The sequence below is a fragment of the Microtus pennsylvanicus genome, chromosome 4, assembly GCF_037038515.1.
Source record: "Microtus pennsylvanicus isolate mMicPen1 chromosome 4, mMicPen1.hap1, whole genome shotgun sequence".
Taxonomy (NCBI): Eukaryota; Metazoa; Chordata; class Mammalia; order Rodentia; family Cricetidae; genus Microtus; species Microtus pennsylvanicus.
Window position 1 is genome coordinate 56,431,412 of NC_134582.1, and position 23,647 is coordinate 56,455,058.

At 45.9% G+C, this 23,647-nt stretch overlaps 1 protein-coding gene across 11 annotated transcripts in view; it reads right to left on the reverse strand.

The window, feature by feature from the left end:
• Fhod3 (formin homology 2 domain containing 3) overlaps positions 1-23,647 on the reverse strand; it is a 424,496-nt gene that overhangs the window by 56,494 nt on the left and 344,355 nt on the right. For 4 of the 11 annotated variants that reach the window (XM_075969155.1, XM_075969151.1, XM_075969154.1 and 1 more), the window contains 3 exons: positions 21,478-21,576; positions 17,844-17,894; positions 11,233-11,444 (listed from right to left, as the gene is read on the reverse strand). In XM_075969155.1, the coding sequence (XP_075825270.1) occupies positions 11,233-11,444; positions 17,844-17,894; positions 21,478-21,576 (362 nt within the window). Of the gene's footprint in view, positions 1-11,232; positions 11,445-17,843; positions 17,895-21,477; positions 21,613-23,647 lie in introns of all 11 variants that reach the window. The other 7 variants (XM_075969153.1, XM_075969152.1, XM_075969147.1 and 4 more) reach the window with 3 other exon arrangements.

The following is a 23,647-nucleotide window of genomic DNA, read 5'->3' on the forward strand; positions in this document are numbered from 1 at the left end:
GACGTGCAGCTCCGCTTGTGTCTCAAGGGCTGGCAGCGGGAGGGAACTGCAAGCAGTGCTCGCAGCCGCACTTTCTCCAGCAGGGGCCACTAGGCAGGAGTGGAAGGAGAGCATTGCGGGGAGGGGAGGGTGACATTCAAGGGGCCCACAGCTGAATGTGTGCCGCTGGACTGCAGCCTGGGGAGCAGACGGCCACAGCTCAGCATCGCCAGGGTGCACTTAGGAACGCCTCGAAAAATGTGCTTGGCCAGAAGCACGCTGACCTGATTCTGAGGGTGGAAACCAGACTTCAAGGTTGGGAGAAGGATAAGAGAGGAGGGATAAGAAACCTTAACCCAGCGAAAGGATGTGTCCATGTGTCATTTATGCAAAGAAGAAGAAGTAACGGGACAGGAGGGGTCCTGGACCCGCAAGGCCAATGGGCTGCACTCGAAGGAGTGCTCCTTTTAGTTTAGTTTATTAATTGTGGAACATGTGTGTAGAGGTCAGAGAACTTCGTGGAGTCAGTGCTCTCCTTCCACCTTTAAACCTGGGTCCTGGGGATCAAACTCAGATCGTCCAGCTTGTTCAGCAAGCTTCTCTATCCACTGAGCCCTGGAACCAACCCTCCAAGGATCTCTTCACACCAGAGAATCAAACATTACAGGAGCAAGGGAGTTTAGCAATCCACGAGGGGACCCACAGATGTGAGAAGCCAGAGAAGCAAGGGGGTAACTGGCTCCTTATTCTGTGGATACAAAAGGCTACGCTGTCATGTACATCAGAGAACTGGACATAGGAAAATAGCAGGAAAGACCTGAGCATGATCACCAGCTCCTCCTGCATTCCGAAGGCAGCCGAGCAGAGAGTCCTCCCAAAGGCCAATACCACCTCCTCAGCAGCTCTCCAAAACCTCTGCTGGACGTTGGGCCCTACTTGGCCTTGAGTGAAGTGAAGACAGAAGTTATCATGTATTAAGTATCTTTTCCAACCGCAGGTTGTGTTAGGAAGCATATTAAAATGTTACCCTTTTTAGCTTCCTCGTCTACACTGTAGAGACCCTTGTCCCCATGTAAGAAGTGAGGAAGCAGCTTCAGAGAGGGCAATCTACTTGCCACAGCACAGATGAAAACAGGACATTCACCATTGCCAGACTGTCCCCCGTACCTTCTGCAGCCAGCAAGACAGGAGAGACTGGTATGTCTATACCAGAGCACCACGGACCAGAAGCTGTTCAGTCCTATGGCTTCTTCCCTTGCTTACGACTCTCTCTGAATGATGATCACTCACCACAGACCTTCAAGCCTAGCAGTGAGACCATTTCCTCCTTTCCTTAGCTGCTTCCTTAGGGTGCTTGAGCACCTCTGATGGCCCCTTGACTTCCCTACACCTCTGCAAGCAGCATTTCACTAAACATCTCGAGTCTAGAGCACCTGTCTTCCCACAGACTCTCACAGTCAAGCAGAGTACATGGATACTGCTGGGACTCTAGATAGACCTGCCTGACTGTCCTGTTAATAACAGGTTCTGCAGTGTAGAAGGTGATTGAGCCACAAAGGAGGAATATGTAATAGTACTGAAAACACCCAGAAACACAGTCGTGCTAATAATGGCTGTTTTCTTCAATGTCCCCAAGAGTGGAGCCCAATGTTCACTTACAACATCTAGATTCAATCAATCTCTGGGTGGCTTTAATCAGTTTTAGTCTGTGGTAGTGTCCCAATGGCTCTGCCAGAGCTTGGCTTTCAGGCAAGTCTTATGAAACCACAGGCTGGGCCAGGCTGTGCAATAATAGCTGCTCAAACAGTGCACGTTCCAGGGACCTCCCCAGTTTAGAGCTAATAACCAACACCATCGACTTGAGACTCGAGGTTTAATGCATAAATCTGAGAATGGTCCCAGGAGGAAAGACTCACAGCTCTGAAAATTCTTCAGACTTTGCTTTGTTGTTGGGCCAACACTTGCTGCGCTGGTCGCTAAGATTTATCTAAAGCAGGCGTTCTCATCCCTAATACTGTGGGCATTTAGGGCCAAACAAGTCCTTGTCATGGAAAGCAGTCCTGTGTGTTATAGGATTTGTAGCCCTCTGGTTTCTGCTCACTAGTAACCCTTAACATTATACCCACAACCTTCCCATTACTGTGACAAAGATGTCCCCAGACACTGTCAAATGTTCCCTCAAGTGTAAAATCACCCCCAAACAGAATCTCTGCTCACAGAAGTACTTTCATTATCAGAGTACAAACTGAATTATGCAAGTTTCACAAAAGTAGCATGTTGTGTTGCCAGGGATAGAGCAGCTCAGCAGTTAAGAGCACTGAGCGCTCTCTTAGGACCAGGGTTTTGTTCCCAGCACCCACATGGTAGTTCACAAACTTCTGTAACTCTAGTTCCAGGGGACCCATGTCCTTTTCTGACTCCTGTGGACACTGCATGCATGCCGTGCATATCAACTAATGTAAGTACACACAGAAACACATAAATATTTTCAATGTAACAAGTTTTCACCAGCAAAAAAGTAATTTTACTGTTAATTTATAGGTCTTCGAAACTAAGGTCTCAGCCTTGCTTCAAAACTTAGATCTAGATGTTCATAGAAGTTTATATCTAAGATACACTAAGGTACCTTTAGAAAGCGCCACTTTATAGACCCATAACTGAACTCCACAATCCCAACCACCAAGACTTTTCTCATTTAGCAACGTGGAACTCAATATGAAGTTCCAGGCTTGTACTCATAGGCTGCGCCATCACCAATCCAAATTCTGACACTCTCAAATCACATCCAATTTTACATATTAATCTTAATCCAAAGAGAGCATGGGAATAAGGACGAGGTCAAGAAATGACAATGAAGGTCATCAGAGCAGACAGATCTAGGTCCTTGATGCCTGGTGTATTCAACTGCTCTGTGCGCTTGGGCTCGAAGTTAGGCAAGATCACAAGTGCTACAGGGAGGGTGGTTTCTAGGCTGGACATGCAGCGGGGTGGTAGAGTACCTGCCTGCCTTGTGCGAGGTCTAGGTTCAAAATAAACAACAGCACATTCTTGCTCTCTCTCTCTCTCTCTCTCTCTCTCTCTCTCTCTCTCTCTCTCTCTGTCTCTCTGTCTCTCTCACACACACACATGCATGCATATGCACACACACATTCACACAGCTGCAGAGATAGTTTAGTCTCTAAAGTACCTGTCATTTAGTCAATCATGAGGATCTGAATTCAGTACACAGAACTTACAGAGAAGCTGGGCTTGTCAGTACGCGTTTGTAACCTAGCACTAGGAAGACAGAGACAGGCAGATCTCTGGGGATCTCTGGCCTGCCAGTCTAGCCTAATCTTTAAGCATTAGGCCAAGGGAATCCTAGCTTAGCAAATGAGAGGATGGCAAACTGCAGAATGATGACTCATGTTGACATCTGACCTCCACATGCATGCATAAGCACACACATGTACACACAATAAATGTTTTTATACACTATGTAACCTATCTTATATTGAAATATATAAGTATACACACATACACACACAATTTCTGTTCATCTCTTCCTTCTAGGTAACACTTCTGACTTGAATTCAACACTGTAGTATCACAAAATAAAACATCCAGTTTCTGGTTCAGTTATTGTGCACCTGATAAAATACTGTAAATATTCTATTTCATATGATAAACAGAAAGTGGGATGCTGTCCCAGGTTCGTACACTGTTTTCTGACATAGTTCTGATTTTGAAATAAGGTGATGGGACCATAAACACTAGGTTACAAAGACTTCTGAACTGTGTGAAAGTCTTTCCTAAAGTCAGACACACACTGGTGCTGTTCTGGTTCCAACATGTGGAATGGGAGAGGCCCTACTTCTCACTCATCCTCAGATCAGCCTTTTGTTGAGAGTGGAGACACTCCAAAATGGAGGAGCTTTCCAGTAGCCTCTCTGGCCCGAGTCAACCCTCAAAGAGAAGCACCAAGGAGCAACACAGCTCAGAGAAACATGAGATGATGAGGAAACAGCGAGGCAAGGGGAGGACCCAGAATGCAAGCAGCACATTTCTTGTGCATATTATCTTGAAAATGTAAAGGGCTTCAAAGAGATTGCATCAAAAAAGCTACTAGAACCTTCTAATCAGTGGATCTATCAAACTGAGGCAGCTTTCTCAGAGAAGCTCCAACCTGGAAAGTCATAAAAGAAGCCTATGTGTCTCAAACACACAAAATGTATTTGCAGGATCCCCGAGTCCAGGGGTAGTCTTACAGAATCAGGATTTTAGGGCCTGTAAAGACAGCATGTGCTTCTCAGCTACACTGCAGCTTTTAGATCACTGTGTATATGGGCAGGGAGAGGCGCCCAAGGAAAACAGAAGTTGTGGACACAACATGTGGTTACTAGGGTCCTGAGCCAGAGATAGATGCCAGCAAGGAACTCAGACTGTCATTGATTGTTGCTTCCAAGGTTTTGGTCATTGGACTGTGACCTACCCTGCTGAAAAAGGTACCGAGTCATGTGGCTAACATAGATAAGAATAATGGGTTAATATAAGTTATAAGAGCTAATACAAAGCCTGAGCTAATGGGCCAATCAGTTTATATCTAATGTAGACTCTCTGTGTGATTTTCTTTGGGGCTTACCAGCTGTGGGAACTGGGCAGGACATAAACCCCAACAAGCTGGCCCTCATGTTACAGAAGACTAAAGATCCTCAGTGTCCCAGCTCACAGAACTTCCTGACTACACCTGAAAGCATCAGTCTGAGGTTCTTGCTTTCAATGAAAGGCACTCATGTCTCTCCTAGCCTCCGGATGTAAGCAGGACCTTGTGTTCCTTACACCCTCTTTATTAAATAGGAACATGCAAATTCATTGCTCTTCAAAACATAATTTTTTTAGATAACATTAGAATATAAACTTGATGGTAAAGTCTGTTTAAAAACCATTTTACTTTAATGTTGGGTAACAACTGCCTATGGAATTCCCATGTGCCTGTAGCCTTGAGGAGGCACTGAGAGCCCTTCTTCTGGAATAGATCTCTAAGGCTATGCATAAAGGCAGAAATAGGAGAGAAAAGAAATATGAACATGACCGTGAGTGAGAATAATCATTTCACTGTCCACCATTCTGTGTGTCTCTGGGATGAAGGAAAAGCATACCTACACCCCCCCTAAACTCAGAGCTCCTCTCTTCAGGTGTCTCACAGTACATGTCTAGGCAACACTAGCCCATATTCAGATCACCATGGGAACCAGGGCTGGGAAAAATGGCACAAGGGAAGGCTCTCTGACCACCTCTGTTGCATACAGTTCTTATCTCTGGCCCTGGAGTTCTATGCTGTCTACCAGCATCTCTGAAGTTCTTACAGCCCAGCTTCTCAGCTTACATGTAGGGTAAAGTTCCAAGGCTTTCCCAGTTCTTACCACCAGTTTCTTGAGATTATCACGTTGAACAAAAAGTGCCAGCTTCACCAGATTTCTCCAAGTTGTTCAATGTTTTCTCTTCACTTGAGATTTATACTTTATCTACTTCAAAAGACTTAAAACTTTAGTATGCCAAAATATGGCATAAAAGGGGCTGGAGAGCTAGTTTAGCAGTTAAGAATATTGGCTGCACTTGCAGAAGACCCAGGTTCAACTGTCAGTACCCACTTGGTGCTTCACAACTGTCTTTAGCTCCAGTCCAAATAATCCACTACCCTCTTCTGACCACAGTATGGACATGGTGTACATGCACACATTCATACAAAACACTCACAACACATAAAATAAAAATAAATAAACCTTAAAAAGAAAAACACAGCACAAGAAAAACATTGCAGGCAACTATCAATCTCTCCAACTTGGAACAGTTTCGCCTTTTCCAGTGAACTGCTGGTGGGCACAATGACTTTCACTGAGGATGCCCAAGAGAGGAAACAGCAGCCTGCCCTCGGGTGGTGCTCCTGAAGGATTTGGTCAAAGGGACTGAATGGCATCAAGTGGCTTCAGGCGGGTGAGGAATGAGGAGGAGTATAGCTCCGAGGCCCAAAGCCACAGGAATCGAGTTTCTAGCCAATTAATAAAACACTGGACTAGAGGTACCCAAAAGTTTCACGCTCACAGACCGTCTAGTATGAGGCTGATCACGGACAGTGTTCACAGCTGCTAGGCCAGGTGAGAAAGGGCACCAGATGTTTCTACCTCATGCCACAGGGATTAGGTCAACGAAGACAGTACCTGTAACGACGGAGACTCTAACAGCACACAACAAAGCCGACCAGGACACCCAGTCGGCACTACCCATGAGGACTACTGTCAAGACGATGGGTGGAGGCCTCTGTGAGAAATGATCATTCATTTAAATGGCCTGGATATTCTATGACAGAACTGCATGTCTATTCTTTATTTCCAGGTGCCAGGAAGTATACTCTGGAGAACCGTCTTACTTTAAATTCCTGGATCTGAGAGAGACGTAGCAGTAAGCCACCGTCAATTGTTCCTGCAAATGCTTCCAGGTGCATATGTGATTGGATTAGCCTCATAGCCCCAGTATCAATGGGTCCTTTGGTAATACCTTAAGGTCCAATTAAAGACAGCAAAAGAAACTCTGCTAGTGAATATATTTTTCTTGATTTAAATTTTATGTACTAGGCCCAAATTTTCGGATGCACCTCTAAAGTCCTTTCTCAGTATGCGCATACGGGGAACAACACAGACAACCTGGCCTGTGTATGTTCCCCAGTAAGGCGTATGGATAAGAGTTGTATTTCTAAACGCTCAACAGTAGCTTTCCTCCATTGAGAAAAGTAACTCCTCTCCATCTGGCCTCAGGAAGGTCCTGTGTGTTTGAGGAAAGGATTATGGTGGGAACGTAGTTCCCATTCCCCAGAGACATATTAAAGGGGATATGTCTAGCCGGAACACATCGCCGGGCCAGCAAGACAACAGCTGCCTTTCGGGCCGATGGTTTTACTTTACTCTGTTTCCATGAGATGAATCCCCTGGCAACAACTCATTTGGTGATCATACTTTGTGTGACAGTTACTTGTCTCATTGCTCTGACAAAATGTCTGACACAGCATCTTATTTTGGCCCACAGTTCGAGAGTGCAGTCCACTGTGTTAGCGAAGTCACGGGGCGGGGCCTGAGGCAGCTGCCCACACATTGCATCCACAGTCAGATCACAGAGGGAAATGAGCAGGTGGGCCCAGTTTCTGTTTCTCTTGTGTTGCTTTCTGGACCACCGGCTGTGGAAGAGTGCCGCCCACAGAAACTGGATCTTCCCATAGTAACTAAAATTGGTCTAATTCAGACCCCTCACAGCTCTGCGGAGAGGCTTGTCCCACGGAAGATTCTAGATGCCATCAAGTTGACAACTGAGTTTAAGCACCACAATTGACTATACTGACTTCTTCTTACTCAAGAAGGAATTATTCCTTTTAATTCTTCGAAAAATTAAAAACAAATCATATCAAAGAATGTTATCTTAACCGGAACCCTCCACTTTGATCAGTGAGAATAGCCTTGATGCCAGAGTCATCTGTGGGTTTTGGCACAACAGGAAATAAACTTATCATATCCTCTGATGCAAGCCCTCGGGTCTCAGTACAATGCCAGCCTACCAAAGCAATGGCTGGCGAGAGATGCTTTGCCATGCTCACTGACCGCTGGCGCTGCTTGCACTACTTACAGCGAGCACAGTGGAAGAAGAGCGCATGCAGATGTCAGCACCTCACTTGGTCTGCTAGCTTGACACAAAAGGAAAAATACCCAGACCATGACAACCAAGACTAGGCAGTTAGGGACACACATCTGCTGTGAGCTGCAAAGGGACCAGATGGGAAAACAATTCCAGCACACACTGTCTTGATGGTGGGGGCCAGTGGCATCACTTATACGAAAGTTACAGCACACTTAGCTGAGACGGATTTGGAGGGCTCGCTAGATGGTACATGATGCCAACAGTTTAGCCTTTGGGTCCTCCCTTCTCAAGTGGATTTTGTGAGGAGAATGAAAAGGAATTCCAATGTTTTCATATCTCTCTTGCTTTGTGTTTTTGAGACAGGGCCTGCCTTATGTAGCCCTCGATCATGGTATATTGCCAAGACTAGTTTTGAACTCTTAATATTCCTGCCTCTACCTTTACTTGTGCTTAGAATTATAGATCTGTGCCACAGAGCCTAGTTCTTATGATTTTAAAAGTCCTCCAGAGTTTGAGTAAATAATTGTAAGCTGAATGTGGCCATTAATGCCACAGATTCTTGAGGTGAACTCGGGAAGATCAGTAATTCAAAGCCATGATCTGCTACATAGAGAGGCTTGAAGCCTACCGCCAACACACGAGACCCTGTTTCAAAATGCTAAAACCAAACATAGCAAAAGCAGCCACAAAATGACCGACTGCCTTGAGGCATACATAGGTTAGGAACAAATATTAGCTTTTCCTTTTCTTATCAATATGGCTCTGCAATGCTGGTTTTGTGCAAACACTGGGGAGAGGGTAGGCAAAGGGATGGCAGGCATAAACTACAACCACAACACACGGCATGTGCCACTGTGACTCCTCAAATGCTGGGATGCAGCCCTACCCACGGACCCTTCTCCCAGCCCTGGTATAGCCCATAACAGTCCCATGAATCTTCCCTTGCAGTTATCCTCAGGACACTGCAGATGATGCCATGCTACCCAAACACATGACCAAATATTCAACAGGAGCCTGGGAAGGAAGGGGCAGGGTACGAGAGAACCATGAAATGCACTGTAGTCATATGCTCCAGAAATGACCAAGAATGAAAAAGCACGCCAACTCTTGGCACATGGGGAACACAACAGTGCCAGGTGTTTGGTGCAGGACAAACATCTGGATGTGTGGTTATATGTGTTATTCTTCCTCCAGATGTTGGACTATTGTAAACATTAGGGGTAAGCAAAAAGTTACTTGGGAAATTTGAAAATGAGACCTGATAGAAGAGGCCAGTGGTCAGAGGCTGTGGGGATGTTTTAAAGAACAACGACAAAGCAATAACAAAGCAGAAGGGCTAAACCCTGTCACCTCAGCTTTGTGGTTCTGTCAAAAAAAAAATGCCCCAAATCAGCAGGAACTCCCAGCAGTTCTTGATCTTCCTCTTAGGGAATTCATTTTAGATCTATCATTCTTGATTTATGGTGTGTAATCGTGTGTAGTGTTTGGGTGTTTGTGTGTAAATAGGTGTGTGTGGGGGGGTGCTGCGTGTCTGCTTTGATCACTTTTCCATCTTAATTTCTGAAGCAGAATCGCCCACTAAACATGGGGCTTACCATTTGGCTGGGCTCCCTGACTAGCAGGCTCCAAGGGCTCCTCTGTCTCTCCCCACTCCCTGCCCCCACGCTGGAAATATGGGTGTGGCCACTACATCTGACTGATCTGATCCCAACTCAGGTCCCTTGTATCTGCACAGCAAACACTTTCCTGACAGAGTCGTCTCCCCAGACCCTCATCTCCAATACAAAACTCAACTACACATGAGGACAAGGAAGTCGGAATAGGTGGGGGTCCTGCTCATTCAGACTACAGTTGACGCAGGAGAGCCGGCCACCTGTGTCTTGAAAGACCCACTGGTCTCCCCAAGGGAATTCAAACGATATCACAGAGGTTGTTTTATTGATGTCCAGGTGTGTAAATCCCAGCCTTGTATCGTGTTTCACATTGAAACCGCACCAGTGTGATTTTCAGTCAAACATCCTCTCCGTCTCTCCTAATCCTTTCCCTGGAGACAGCCATGACATTCGCTATTTATCTCTCTGAAAGCTTACTGGAAAAAGTCATGTTGATTAATATGTATGACTAATACAGCAAATATATATGTGTATAAGTCTAATATATGTGCGTGTTTATTTTATTTTCTGTGCTCTTCTGGGAGCTTAAAATATAGGTTTTTTTCCTTAGATGAGATGGCCTCAGGCATGACTCTAATTAGACCTAATCCTTGAGGAACTGTCTTCTGCAGCAAACACTGAATGGTTAAAAACTCTGAGGACAAACAAGATTTTATAGGTACCGCCAATCCCCTCTTGAGGACTGTCCCCTACTTCACATTTAGACCAACGTTGTTCTCCACAGCTGGAGGAACATGTTAGAGTGTAAAATCCCCAGATTAAGCACTGAACCATAACTCTGCTAGAGGCAAATTTTTATACTGCCTGTGGAAATGCCAAGCACAGAGAAGACAATAACCTGAAGGCGGTGTTTGGAAAGCTTACAGTTGCCACAGAACGGCTGCCTTCTCCGACTCAGACTTGCATTTTCAGACTGAAATTACTCGTCTGTGACTGAGCCATCTGCCTGGGACAATCCTCCATGGGGTCAGGAACCAGGAGTAACTAGACATACTGCAAAATCTGGAGGGCGGTAGCCTGCTCCTGCCCAATGGACCCTGAGGCTAGGCGAGCCGGCAGAAAGTTGGATAGACAATCTTTCCATAGCACCCAGTACTGTTGAGGTCACAGAGTCCTGGAGGAAGCTGCTGCGAGTGATAGCCAACCCTCCCAGAGTCAAAAGCTCTGTGTCTCAGCTGCCTTCAGTTGGCTATGTCTACATCAGGCTGAGCCACAGCACTCGGTGAAGCCCAAAGAGCTGGCGCGGTGCTGTGAATACATTGTGCAAGCGCCTGCATCGGCAGCTGTGCTTTGTATTAACATGAAAGAGAAAGTCCCCCAGTGCAATGCACAGAGCAGGCAGGAAGGCAGCTGTGGTTCAAGGCTGCAGTGAATGATATTGCTAACAAAATTTCTCCAGGGAAAACCTGCCTGTCTACATACAAGCTTGTGGACACATGCACACACACACACGCACACACACACACACATCAGCAAATTTCATTATTTTTCTTTTTTAATATTTATCATCTATTATCACTATGTTCTGATTTTTTTGTTTGCTTTCATTTATTTTATCCCCATCAATTTAAAAAGACGATTCTTAGGATAGGAGGATTGCAAAGTTGTCACCTTGCAGTGGAAAGCTACGTACATCTAAATCAAGAAGTACTAAATGCCTGGTATTTAGGATGGTCAATATCAGTCTAATTTTGTATATTTTTATCTTTTAATGACCACAGGTGGGTGACTTCTATCAATGAGTTTGCTGTCGTCTAAGCTGCTCTGGTAACCTCTAGTGCTGTCAGTAGCAGCACAGGCTGCAGCCACCCTGAAACTCACCTGTCCTGTTATCTTCACGTTAGCTTGCATGCTGGTCTCCTGAGGGAGCCTGTTTGATGGTGATGGTCACGTTTCCCACCACTCTCCCAGCACTCACCTTGGGGGTACTGAAGAGTGGGTGGGGAGGTGGGCACCGTGAGAGCCTCTTGTGAGTCAGCAGATGAAGGACTCTGGCTTGATGGGGAGGAAGAGGCAGGGGCTGCTGGCAAGCCCAGGTCCAAGGAGAGGTCAGCTCTGCCCCGGCTCACGCTCCGGCTTCTCAGCTCCTTCTCCTGCGTCTCGGCTGCCAACTGCTCCAAGTATTTGTATCTGAAAGTTAAATTCCAAAGGGTTTCCGTAAAAAGAAAGAGGAGCCCGTGGCTGACGCTTGTTTATGGACGAAACACCTGCAGAGTGAGCTGGTTTCCTGATGCATTGAACAGAGGGCAGGGCTGACTGGAGGGTCCGTCTGCCAAAAGCGCACAGCAAAGCCAAGATGCTAGCGACTAAAAAGCCTGCATCACTCATAAGCAAGGAAGGGAGGACAAGTGGCCACATCACACAAAACCAGATCCTGGTTCACTGCTGCAGAGTCTCCATTCCCCTTTCAGGACACACTGACTCAAATAATAACAACAACAACAATAAACTAGCAAATAATGAGCCGCCAAAGGCTCTGGCAGGGACAGCTGAGAACTGAACCCCCGTGGAGTTCACAGCTGTGAAGTGGGAGGGTTTCTTGGTGTGGTAGAGAGAAACAGTGCCCCCAAATACCAAAAGGGGGCTGCTTGGATAGACGCCTCTTGGAATTCCTGAACCTGCTTCAATGCTCACAGCAACGCAAGTGGAATTCACTTTGTTCTCTCAGCATTAGCCCATGGAAACTTTTTTTATATTCTAAAATATTTCTGAGCAGGACTCAGACATCCAATAGCTTGGACCTGACGTCACATACAGTTTATGCATCAAAGTCAGTTTAAAAGAACAAAGATACATCTGTTTTGCATTGCAGACAGGCAGAACCCACTAACTGTTTATTAAGAACAGCTACCAATCATCTTCCTCACAGTGCACTTTATAGATCAGACCAAAATAACTTTGCAATGTGTGCTTCTCCAGATGTCCACACAGAAATCGTGCGTGAGTTAGGCTGGGGCGGGTCTCCATCTTCCCCAGTGGGCAGCATCGCTCCATGCCTATGCCTTAGGGCACCTCACAAACGCCACCTCCAGCAGTCACCAGGGACCCTGGACTTGACACTCCACACTCACCAGCATGACGAAGGCAGAGAGCATAGTTAAAGTCTCTAAAGTAATTTAATTAAGAAGCAGAACTGCAACTCGGGGGCAGGGTGTGTGCGTGCATGTGTGTGCGTGCGTGCGTGTGTGTGTGTGTGTGTGTGTGTGTGTGTGAAGCTCAGTTGGTCAAATGTGTACCTTGCACGTATAAAGACCTCAGTTTGATCCTGGGATTCACATATAAAAGCCAGATATGGTGCCCTGTTCTTATAATTTTCATTCTGGGAAATGAGAGACCAGCAGATCTCTGAGGCTTACTGACCAATCGACCCAGCATACGGGGGCAGCTCAGGCCACTCAGAGGCACTGTCTTCAAAAGCAACACAGACAACACCCAAGGAACATTTGAGGTTGACCTCTGACCTGCCCACAAGCACATGTGTGCACACACAGGAGCGTACACTTCTAGTCTCACTTCAGGAGCGTGTGGCCTCCTCTGTCACCTTCATCCCTCTGCTCCCCCACAGAGGCAGTCTGCCCTCAGGCTATGCCAGTGTGTACTGCTTCCTCTGCGGAGCCAGCTGGGACCAGCACAGCTGCAAGCAATCTCAGTCTTGCCTCTGAACTCATGTCGGATATGTAGCCCATTCCGCGTGGATGGCATGTTACATTTACTGCCTGGCATAGTTAGTCAGCTCTTCCCATGTGTGCGCCTGTTTTCAACAAGCAGATAATGTGATTTGGGAGGGCAGGGAGCGCAGCCTCCTTGGTTCTTTCTGTCGGTGCCTCCCTGTGTCCACTGATGAGAAGCCCGCAAAGTGTGCACAGAGAAAGCTGCTGAGGAGCCCTGACCTGCAGAGGCCCACCTGCAGTCAGGAGGCCTAGGGCGGCACGTGCCCCATCGCACTGGCCAGTGGGTCTGCTTTCCTGCGAGGAGCAGTGACGGGATGCACATGCTAACACCCAAAACGTGGTGCAGAGTGCTGCCTCAGAGAGAGAGAGAGAGAGAGAGAGAGAGAGAGAGAAAGAGAGAGAGAGACAGACAGACAGACAGACAGAGCTGTCCTCAGAAAGGCTCTACTCTGTCTGCCCGGCTAATAGGGGTAGTCTAGGAGATGTGAACCCCAGAGCAGAAAAGTCAGCGTCCCAGGAATCACATTCTCACACGAAAGGCTTCGAGCCAAGAGGCCAACTCAACCATTATAAACAAAACGGAACAAAACCACTGGCTCCCTAGATGGCTACATCTTGTCTCACACGTGATCCAACCAACCCATTCTGGCCTTTTATCTGGTCTATCCACACCATATTCTGTGGGCAGCTTGGTTGGCAGGCAGGGGCTGCCAGCCAGTGGGTTCAGATCAGTTTCTGACAAGAATCCAAAGGGCTGCTCTTCCGAGAGATTGTTAGACATTCACAAAGACTACTCCTGACAGTGCATAGGTGCATAAAGGCCATTGCCAAAAATGTATGGGACAGACGAGCCAAAAGACTTAACTAGAATTGCCCCCAAAGAATGAGGATATTTATTTCTAGGGTAACAAGAGGATATTTATTTCTAGGCTGGGGAGAACAGTGCGGGTCAGCAGGGGTACAGCTTCAGTTTACACAATGAGACTTATAGCTGTATAATTGTGAGACTATACCTCACATTACTGGCCCATACATTTAAGTCCCTAAAGTGGTCAAATATTTGATAGGTGTATGTGGTATATATACACACTCTTTAAAGTAACTTTTTTAGGTTTATGTATGCGTATGAGTGTTTGTCTATATGCATATGCATGTGTCACACATGTTCCTGGTGTCTGGGGAGGTCAGAAGAGGGAAGTGAGATCCCCTGGAACCGGAGTCACAGATGGTTGTGAGTCGCCTTGTGGGTGCTGGGAACCGAACCTGTGTCCTCTGTGAAAGCAACAAGTGCTCTAAAGCACGGAGCCGCCTTTGCAGCCCCAGCTCACGCGTCTTTAGTTTAACAGGGCTGCCCTGTGCCCATGCGGATCCGGAGCATTTACTCTCCTGGAAGAGCAGCAGCAGTGTTTGTCTGCAAGGACTGGAGAGATGAGGGTGGCAGGCTGGTCCACATCAAAGTCACAGCTCACAGTGAGGAATGTCACACAGGAACTTCCAGCATCCTGGGCAGGAAGCTAGACCTATGGCATGACCTTTGCATCCACAGTGACTCTTAGAGCCATGCACTCCAGGGCTCGAACACATCGTCCTGGGAGTCACTAGCTCATGAGGTGACTGTCCCTTCTGACCACATGTCCCTAACGCCTTGTGAAGCAACACCAACCATACAACCACGATGAGGATGCGGCCAGAAGCACGACCTATGATGTGCAGCTCAACCGCTTACCCCGCTTACCTCTGCTCCTCCATCTACCCCTGCTCTGCTGTGCCTGTCTCCTTTGTTTATACGATCATCTTTTTATTTGTCTAGTGAACGTTTGTTCAATGTGTCTGTTATGTGCTCAGGACCCATAGTAGGTATTAAGGGATTCATAACAAACAAGAAAAATATTCCACCCTCCTGCAGCTCACAGTATACTGGGAGAGGTAAATAAATGTTTGGAATAGCTCTGACACCCAGAAGGTACACCAGGGCAGGGCCAGACCAGATTTTTTTTTGCTCAGTCTCTTCACTGAGCCCCACACACACCTGTATGAGCCAGTCCTATTCACTATGACTTTCCCTACTGTCCTCCTACCCAGGTCTCCCTCCCATTGAGTTCAAGCCCTCTGACATCTCTGGGCCTCCTGCAGCACGCAGTGTCCTTTCTCATGGTTCCTGGACCATCATCGTCATGCACGCACCCCCAATCTTCCATTCTGCTTTTTTCCTGGGACCCCCTTGTTTCCTCAGATGAGTCAAACCGAAACAAGAAAAAGGGCTGGCTCAGACTGTGGGGGTCTGCCTGGCTCTGTTTACGGAACCCTGTGTAAACTGAGAGGTAGGATGTGGGGGAGGGCTACAGTACAGCCATAGAGAGCTGCTCTTGCGCCTGCTGAGGTGACCACCTGCTGTGGAGAGGGGCATTCTGGGAGAAGAGAAGAGGCGATCAAGGGCGGAGCAGGAGAGGGAGAGGCAAGTGACAAACTGGTGCAGACTGGGTCGGGGGTCACTGGCAGTGGCACTAAGATTTATCTCTACTGCTTGTACTGGCTTTTAAGGAACCTATTCTTTTTGGATGGATACCTTGCTCGGCCTAGATATAGTAGGGAGGACCTTGGTCCTTCCTCAAAGCAATGTGCCTTACCCTCTCTAAGGAATGGATGGGGGCAGTGGGGGTTAAGTGGAGGGAATGGGAGGAGGAGAGGGAGTGGGAACTGGGATTGGTATATATAAAATGAAAAAAGATAGTTTGTTTTCTTAAATAAATAAATAAGTAGCGAATATGCCTGCAATAAGCAAAAGCCTGAATGGGGAATAGCCAGAGAGCTCTGTGAAGTCGGCCTGAGCCCAGTTCTGACCTTGACTCTTGACTACACACTGGACATTCCCTGTAGGAGCCAGGGAACCTTGCTTGTGTGGACGTAGATTGACATTCCCAGAAGAAGCCACCAAGCCTCCCTTGCCTGTGTGGACATAACCTGACAGTCTATCTGTCAGAAGCTCCAAAGTACAGACTCTCTCCAAGAAAAACTAAACATAAAAACATTCAAAATTCTCTAACCCCAGGCAAGAAGTCAAGAGTCCTTCAATAAGGGTATGCCTCCTCTTTCTCTGAAGCTCAGCAGACAAAGAGAAGTTCGTTGCTTTGTCTCCAGCACCTTTCGCTCTGGCTTTACTGGTGATTAGGATGACAGTAATCTAATAGAATGTAGGAAATAAACCAATGTTTTATTCATGAGGCTGACTTAAGCATCTAATTTTTTAATTGAGCACAGACAGTCTCCGCTGTTGCCTGACTCAGACTGTCTTGATCTATTTAGCTGATGGTGTCTAAAACATTAGCGCAATTCCACATCCCATTGGCACAGGCCAGAAATGGTGAGGCTCCCCCTAGGCTCCAGTACAAAAGGCATAAGCTGAGCCTATCCCTCTCCGCATACTATATCGCCATCTGGTGACAGAGTTAGTAACTGCAAGCTGTAGGGGGCAAGGGGTAAAAACCGCCTGTTGACTTCCAGGACCAGTGTCCCTTGTTTATCTCAAGTTATCACACACTTAATATGTGAACTTGACCGTTTCAAATGGAGTTAAATTAATGAACTGAGGCTGGGGAGAGGATTCAGCAGTGAAGAGCACTGGCTGCTCTTCCAAAAGACCAATATTCTACCCTCAAACCCTACGTGGCAGCTCACAATAGTTTGTAACTATAGTCTCAGGGGATCTGACGTCCTTTTCTAGCCTCTGAGGGCACCAGACATGCATATGGTGCACAGATATCCATGCAGCCAAAACACCCATACACATAAAAAATAAAATGGACTAAGTCTGCAGCCTGAAGACTTCAAATAAAGCTGCTAGGTTGTTAAGTCATTTGTTTATTTTTAAAACTACATCGTCTTCTCTCTCCTCTCCTCTCCCCTCCCCTCCTCCTCCTGTTCCTCCTCTTCCTCTCTTTCTCTCTCGCTCTTTCCCTCTGGTGCATTAAATGCATATGCATATGGGGGGGGGTCAAAGGAAAGCTTGTAGAGAGCAGAAGTTGGTTCTCTCCATCATGTGGGTCCCAGAGATCAAACTCAGTTCATCTGGCTTGGCAGCGAGTGCCATTACCCTCTGAGCCCTCCTGCAGGGTGTCATTTATTCATTCATTCTGTACTTTATTCCTCAGTGCCCACTGTGAGTACCAAATACTTCAGCGGCTGTTTGAGAATGGTTCCTTCCATGTAGGACGGAGAGTATTTCAGGAGGAAGGGAACTGATCAGTTATAAAATTCAAGGGTCGTCTGCACACTGGGGACAATATCTGGCATGGCACGTGTGCTCAATTATTAAATGAATATGGACCAAGTGACCTGGAACACATAGCAAGAATGCCTAAGCCAGGCTCAGGGGCCTCCAGTGTGATTAATGGAGGCATCGTGGTGTTTGGTCAGGTATGGATTACTCATGGAATGAGAGTTGGTGCCTAGTTTTGGCGCTGCCATCTTTGTTTGCTAGTGCTCACGAAGATATTCAGACAAGGACAAAAGTCATCCAGCGACGGAGTTTTCAGAACACATCTCCATTGTTGTGACACATGACAGTAGCAATCATATGTCAAGATGGAGATGATAATATGCTCATTTTGAGGAGGGTTTTGGAGCAAAAAAATTTGCCATGATGGCCGCTCTAGGCCTCTTTCCATCTCTGATTTCTGGCAGTTGCTATATCTACCACAAATCCAGTTTTCTCAGATATAAAGTAAGGAGGACAGGTGTTTGCAAGTACCAGCCGTGCAATGATAAGACGAGGTTAATGCATCTCAGAGGGCTCTGCATGCTTGGTTAACAGTGCAAAGTCACGTGACACCTCGTTACAAAGTGAAGAAAACGTACGCACCTTTCTTCTCTTGCTTGTCTTTGCTCCTCTCTTTTGTCTAGATATTCCCGGCTAGCGGAAATGTTCAGAACAAAGGAAAAGAGGAGAAAAATAGACTTAGATGTTCATAAAATTAAGGAGCAATTACTAAAACGATAATAATTGGATGTTAAAAATCTAGAAGAGGCTACTTCAAACATGCTAAACACAATAGATTTTTTTTTTCAACAAAATGGCAAAGAAGTCAGAAGAACAGGAAAACATCAGGCTCACTCAGGGACTACCCAGCGTTCTGTTCTCACCAAGGCCACCAGGAGGCCTGACTTGGTGCTTTCGCCTTTATTTACACCCATGATATGTCCAATATTGTTCAGTTTTAATGTTTCATGTTTCTGGTCTTACTGGTGAATCTAAGTTTAGGACTAGCTGGCCGCTTGCCTTTCAGCAGACTGTTTTCCTGAAGAGTCTGTTCAGCATCGTCTACACTGGACATAAGGACACAACATCAGAAAGACGAAAGGGGGTGTAGACTGGGGAGAATGCAGCAAGGATCAGATGTGCTGTGCAGAAGCAGCCAAGGTCACTGCCTTCCGAGCTAGAAACACAGTATCTTCCAACCCACAACTTAAAGCTGTATCACTAAAGCACCCGAAGCCAGGGGGTGACTCTGAGGTGTGCAGAGGTTCCGAGGCACCTGAACACTTCACTAAGCAGCTGAGAGGTGGCTGGGCTGCCCGAGCAAGCATCAGCTCTGGGGAGGGGAGGCTCTCAGCTTTCTGTGCTTCCCTCTTGACTTCCCTTTCCAGTCACAGTCTCAAATGTGGAGTCGTGGTCACTGTGACTAACTGTCACCCGCGGAGAGGTGACTAGCGTTCTTTGTGGAAAGGGGGTCACTTGACCTGGTTCTCTCTGCACTCTTAAATGACAAGTGATAATCACGTGAACACCAGAGCAAAGGGTGACTGGTGGAAAACCACCTCTGAAGACGGGATATCGGGGCCAGTCTCCAGTCTGCATGCATGTAGATGTGTGTACAACATGGGTTCGAATGTTATGTGTTCTCAGCCCCTCTTCCTGCTTTACTGGGATCCAGCGACACAAATGTTAGGGATTCGGGTGCTACTCCAAGGGTTTCTAAGACTTCATTCTCACACTTTGTTTCCAAACTGGCCTTCCTCCCTCATCTCAATTCTGCTGCCTGGCTCATGCAATGAATTCCTTATTTTTCCCATGTTTCAGTTATTTCAGTGTATTTCTAGCTGGCTCTTCTTCGGATCTTCACAAAGCCTTGTCTTTTCAGTTATTTCAAGCATACTTCTCGTACTCTTTTATTTTAAGTCTTACTAGTAAAAGGCCTTACTCTATCATTCCACTGTAATATAACGGGAATAAATTCTAATATAGTTTGTCATATAGATCAATTATTTCCAAGAATAGCTTGCGGCAGAGATGTGTCTGCCCTTCCTCTTGGAGCACATCCACAATAGCTTCTTTCAAATCGGCCTGATAACAACGCCATCCGCGTCCCCTCTGTAGTTATCAGCTTTTCATTCTTTCTTCTTCGTCTAAAAGTTCCCTGGCTGTTTGTGACGGACTGTTTTACACTGCATCTGTACATCTTCAACCTACAACAAGATCCTGAGAACTGAAAACGATACTCATTCTCATTTCGTCTTTGCAGCTAATCAAAGAGGTTGGGTTCCCCTGTGAGTTCTGAAGCAGCTTCTGGTGTTGGCGCCCGTGTTAGCTCGGGTCTCAGGTGTTTCTAGCTTGTCCTATCAGGCACTGTGTGCCACCCAGCAGCCATTATGGGGCCTGGGTGATAGTCCTCTCTCTAGATAGTCCTCAGAGCTGGGCTTGCTATTTATGCTAGGAGCTACACATGTTCAAATCAGAGATGGGTGGGTTGTGCCTCAGGAAGTTCCTTGTTCTTGTATTCCTTGTCTCTGTCTTTCTGTCTCTGTAATGTATGTGTCTGTCCCTGTTTCTTTCTCTACTGTGTGTATGTGCTCATGAAGGTCAGAGGACAACCTTGGGTTATTCCTCAGAAGTCACTATGCACCTTATTTGTGTGTGTGTGTGTGTGTGTGTGTGTGTGTGTGTGTGTGTGTGTGTGTGTGAAGGTCAGAGAAAACCTTGGGTTATTCCCTGGAAATCACTCTGCACCTTATTTGGTTTTGTGGGTGTAAGAGATTTTCAATAAGACTTTTGATGCATAACTTAATCCCGGAATTTTCCACATATTTTGAGGCAAATTCCCAGCTGCTAATTGGTGGTAAAATATGGGATTTCTCAGAGATCCATAAATCAAGAAGCATTTAACTTGTCCCAGAGGTTTTAAAAATTGGATCTTATAAACCACTTCTGGAACTGCCTCAGAAGGGGTGCAGACAGGTTGGCGTTTCCAGGTATCATTTGGTAGAAATCTGGCAGCTCACAGTACACCGTACAAGTGTGGCAGAAAATGATGTTGTTAACTTCACGCCACCTACTCATCCTCTCTCACCAAAGCCAGGCTCACCCTTCCACCGAGAGACTCTGGTGTCTCCGCATGAATTAGGAAGCGGCCACGATGTAGTGTTACGATTCTGATCATATTTGGATCATTTCTACAATGACACATGTTCTTGGCCTCTGGGGAAAGCCAGAAGTCACTGAATCTGTAAGTTCTCACCGATCCTGCCTTGTGTCCTCTAAACTAGCATCATCATTGGGAGACTTTGCCAAAGAAACTAAACTGATGAGATGGGAAACAGAGATGGGGAGACACAGGAAGAGAGGGAACATGTTGATGCTATGGGAGGGATAATGAGGAGGAGAAGAAGGCGTAAGGTACAGGAGTGTGGTGGGGAAAGGTAGGGAAGGAGGGATGGAAAAACAGACAGAAAGAAGGGCGGGGAGGAAATGTAAGGAGGGACTTGGGGTTGAGCACTCTGCAAAGTGCAGCATGTGCAGCTCAGGAGGGGAGAGCTGAGCCCAGAGAACAGCCGAGAGGTGAACTGCTAAAAGGGGGAGAAGAGGGACACTGGCTTCAATGGGAACAGAGAGGCTAAGACATGGAACCTTCAATGGGCCATGCCCAGGGAGACATCCATGGAGGGGCACAGAGAACATGGCATAGGTTGGGAGTAATTGGTACAAAAATTCTTCCCCAGGAAAAAGCAAAACATATTATATAAGATAAATGGTATTATATTGTATTATATATGTTGTACTTTGTAATTATTGTAATATATTTTATATATAATACAGCAACATATACGAATATAGGTTACGACAGGGAGAAAAGAACAAACCAGAGAGTTGGAAATAAAGATTTTCTTCCTACAGCTAACAGAATATGCATAAAACATGAGGACCTTCAGGGAGAAATGGCAAATTACATTGAGGCAATTAGGCTCTGTGTCCTGGGTAAAGCCCCTTTAACGGATGGTGACCACGGCTGCACAGAACTCTAATTGTATTTGGCTGTCTGTGTTTCCTGCCACATGGCTAGAGGAAGCCAGAACACACCACACCCAAGAAGTCTGCTGCAGGTGAATCTTTCTCCTCGTTAAGATACAGAGAGAATGGGGAACAAATGTGTCGCTTCCCGACCCGCTTAGGACGCCTGTCAGTCTTAAGTCTGAAAGCACAGAAGTCTGGAGCCCCTTACTTGAATCTGTTCCGCTCTTCCCGCTCTATCCTCTGCAGCCTTTCTTCTCTCTCCTGTCGCCTCCGCTCTCTCTCTGCTGCCAGCGACTCCTGGTGCTGCCTAAAGGAGGATGTGAGAAGACTACTTGACGACGACCTGAAAACACAGCACATCATGTTTCAGTTGCTTTCGTTGTGGGTGGAATCATGGGGCGGGCCCTGGGGAGACGATTCATTCAGTGGTTAAATCTTTTGTCCCATGGATGTGAGGACCAGAGCTCAAATGCCTAGAATCCATGTAAATGATGAATTATTAGTTTGGTAGACTGCCTGTAAATTCCAATCTGGGATGATAGAGACAGGGGGTTCCCAGAGCAAGCTGGCTAGCAAGTGGGCAATAGCAGAAGCTTTGGCTTTGAGATCCCCTGCCTCAGTGAGTAAAGGTAGAGGAGCCACAGGGGATGATTCTCAACATCAACTTAGGACTTCTACCAACATGTATGCACAAATGTATATGTACTTCCCCAACATACACGATACATGTAGGAAAACAAGTGTGTCCATATATGCATACTACACACATGCAGAGAGAGAGAGAGAGAGAGAGAGAGAGAGAGAGAGAGAGAGAGAGAGAGAGAGAGAGAGAGAGAAGGAAAAAAAGCATAGAAGCAGCTTGGTTTGAATGGAGGGTCTACCAGCACCTAGGTAGTCAGTAGGCATCTGAAGCCCTTCTAGTTGAAAAGCCTCGTCTGTAGACGGTGATAAGCAAACTGCTTCCTATACTGGTAGGACTGAAGATGGCAATGTATATAAACACCAAGCAACATGCTTGGCCTGTAAGTGATCATCAGTGTAGTCGTGGGAACCACTATAAATATAGAAGTCCAGGCTGGGGCATTACATGTATGTACATATAGTTATACAATAGATGGGTACCTTTATATTTAAATTTATATTAAATTTTAATTTATATTTAAAGTTCTATGTTGGAACTTTGACTACAATCAACTTTCAGCCTAATCCGTTTACACATTCTACCGTATACTAACTTCTCTGTACATCTCAAAATAATGGCATCATCTGAAAACCTGGAGCTTGGAAGACAGACAGAAAAGACATGAGAGAGGCTTAAGAAGTGAATCCAATTAAGGAACTTCCTTCAGTTTTAAGAATCATCCAGGGACACTCTGTATGTCAAAGGCCAGCTCTTATTACTAGCCAGAGTTCATGTAAAAACTAGACCATTCTCAACTGAGTGGAGGCCTCAATGTGGGGGTGGGCAGCCTAGTATGAAAATCACAGGAATGTCAAGGAAGAGATGAGAAAACTGGAAACTCAGCAAAAATGTAAAAAGGGGATGAGCTGGGGAGTCAGCTGGGTCTCTGGGGAATAAAATACACCATGAACAGCTATTGCTTCTGCTTGTCAACAAAGTTTTCCAAATATAAGATCAAGCACCTTTGAAATATACTGTCTCTTTATCCAAGGACGCAGAGGGGGCAAAACATATGTAAGTTCAGAGACAATAGATTTGCATAGTTGGGGACATGGCACTCTTCAGTGCTGAGAAAGATGGGATCCCATGTCACACACATCCAAGTCATCTTCGCGTAAATGTAAGTTACAAAATGGGTGGGAAGACAGAGGATTGCAACTCATTATCTGTTCTGTACCCCAGGCTCACAGGGAAGGTCTTAATGAGCCCTGGACACATAGGCGTAGACAGAATTTATTTAATTTTCACCCTAAGAAGTCCATACTATGCTGTATAGAGTCTATATTTTCTGAGCTGCTGTAATTTTGCAATTTTATTTTTAAAATGCCATATGCAGGTGAACCTGATGCACAGTGTAAAGGGATTCCTTTAGTCTCTTGCATATTGATTGATATTAAGGATATTAACATAATTTATATATAATATTATATAATAAATTTATATAGTATATCAATCTGATGCCCCACAATAGAGAAAATATGCTCTTCTTACACACACAAAGATTTAAAACCTGTCATTGGATCACTAAGAACATGAACAGATAGATGACCAGTACCAATGTCATGTGATCATAATGCAGTTAAATTGAAAATAAACAGTAAGGAGATAAATCTGAAATAAAATCCTCATTAACTGTAAAATTTAACACACTTCTAAATTTTGTCTTCATACACAAATATATAAAATCAGGCCAATA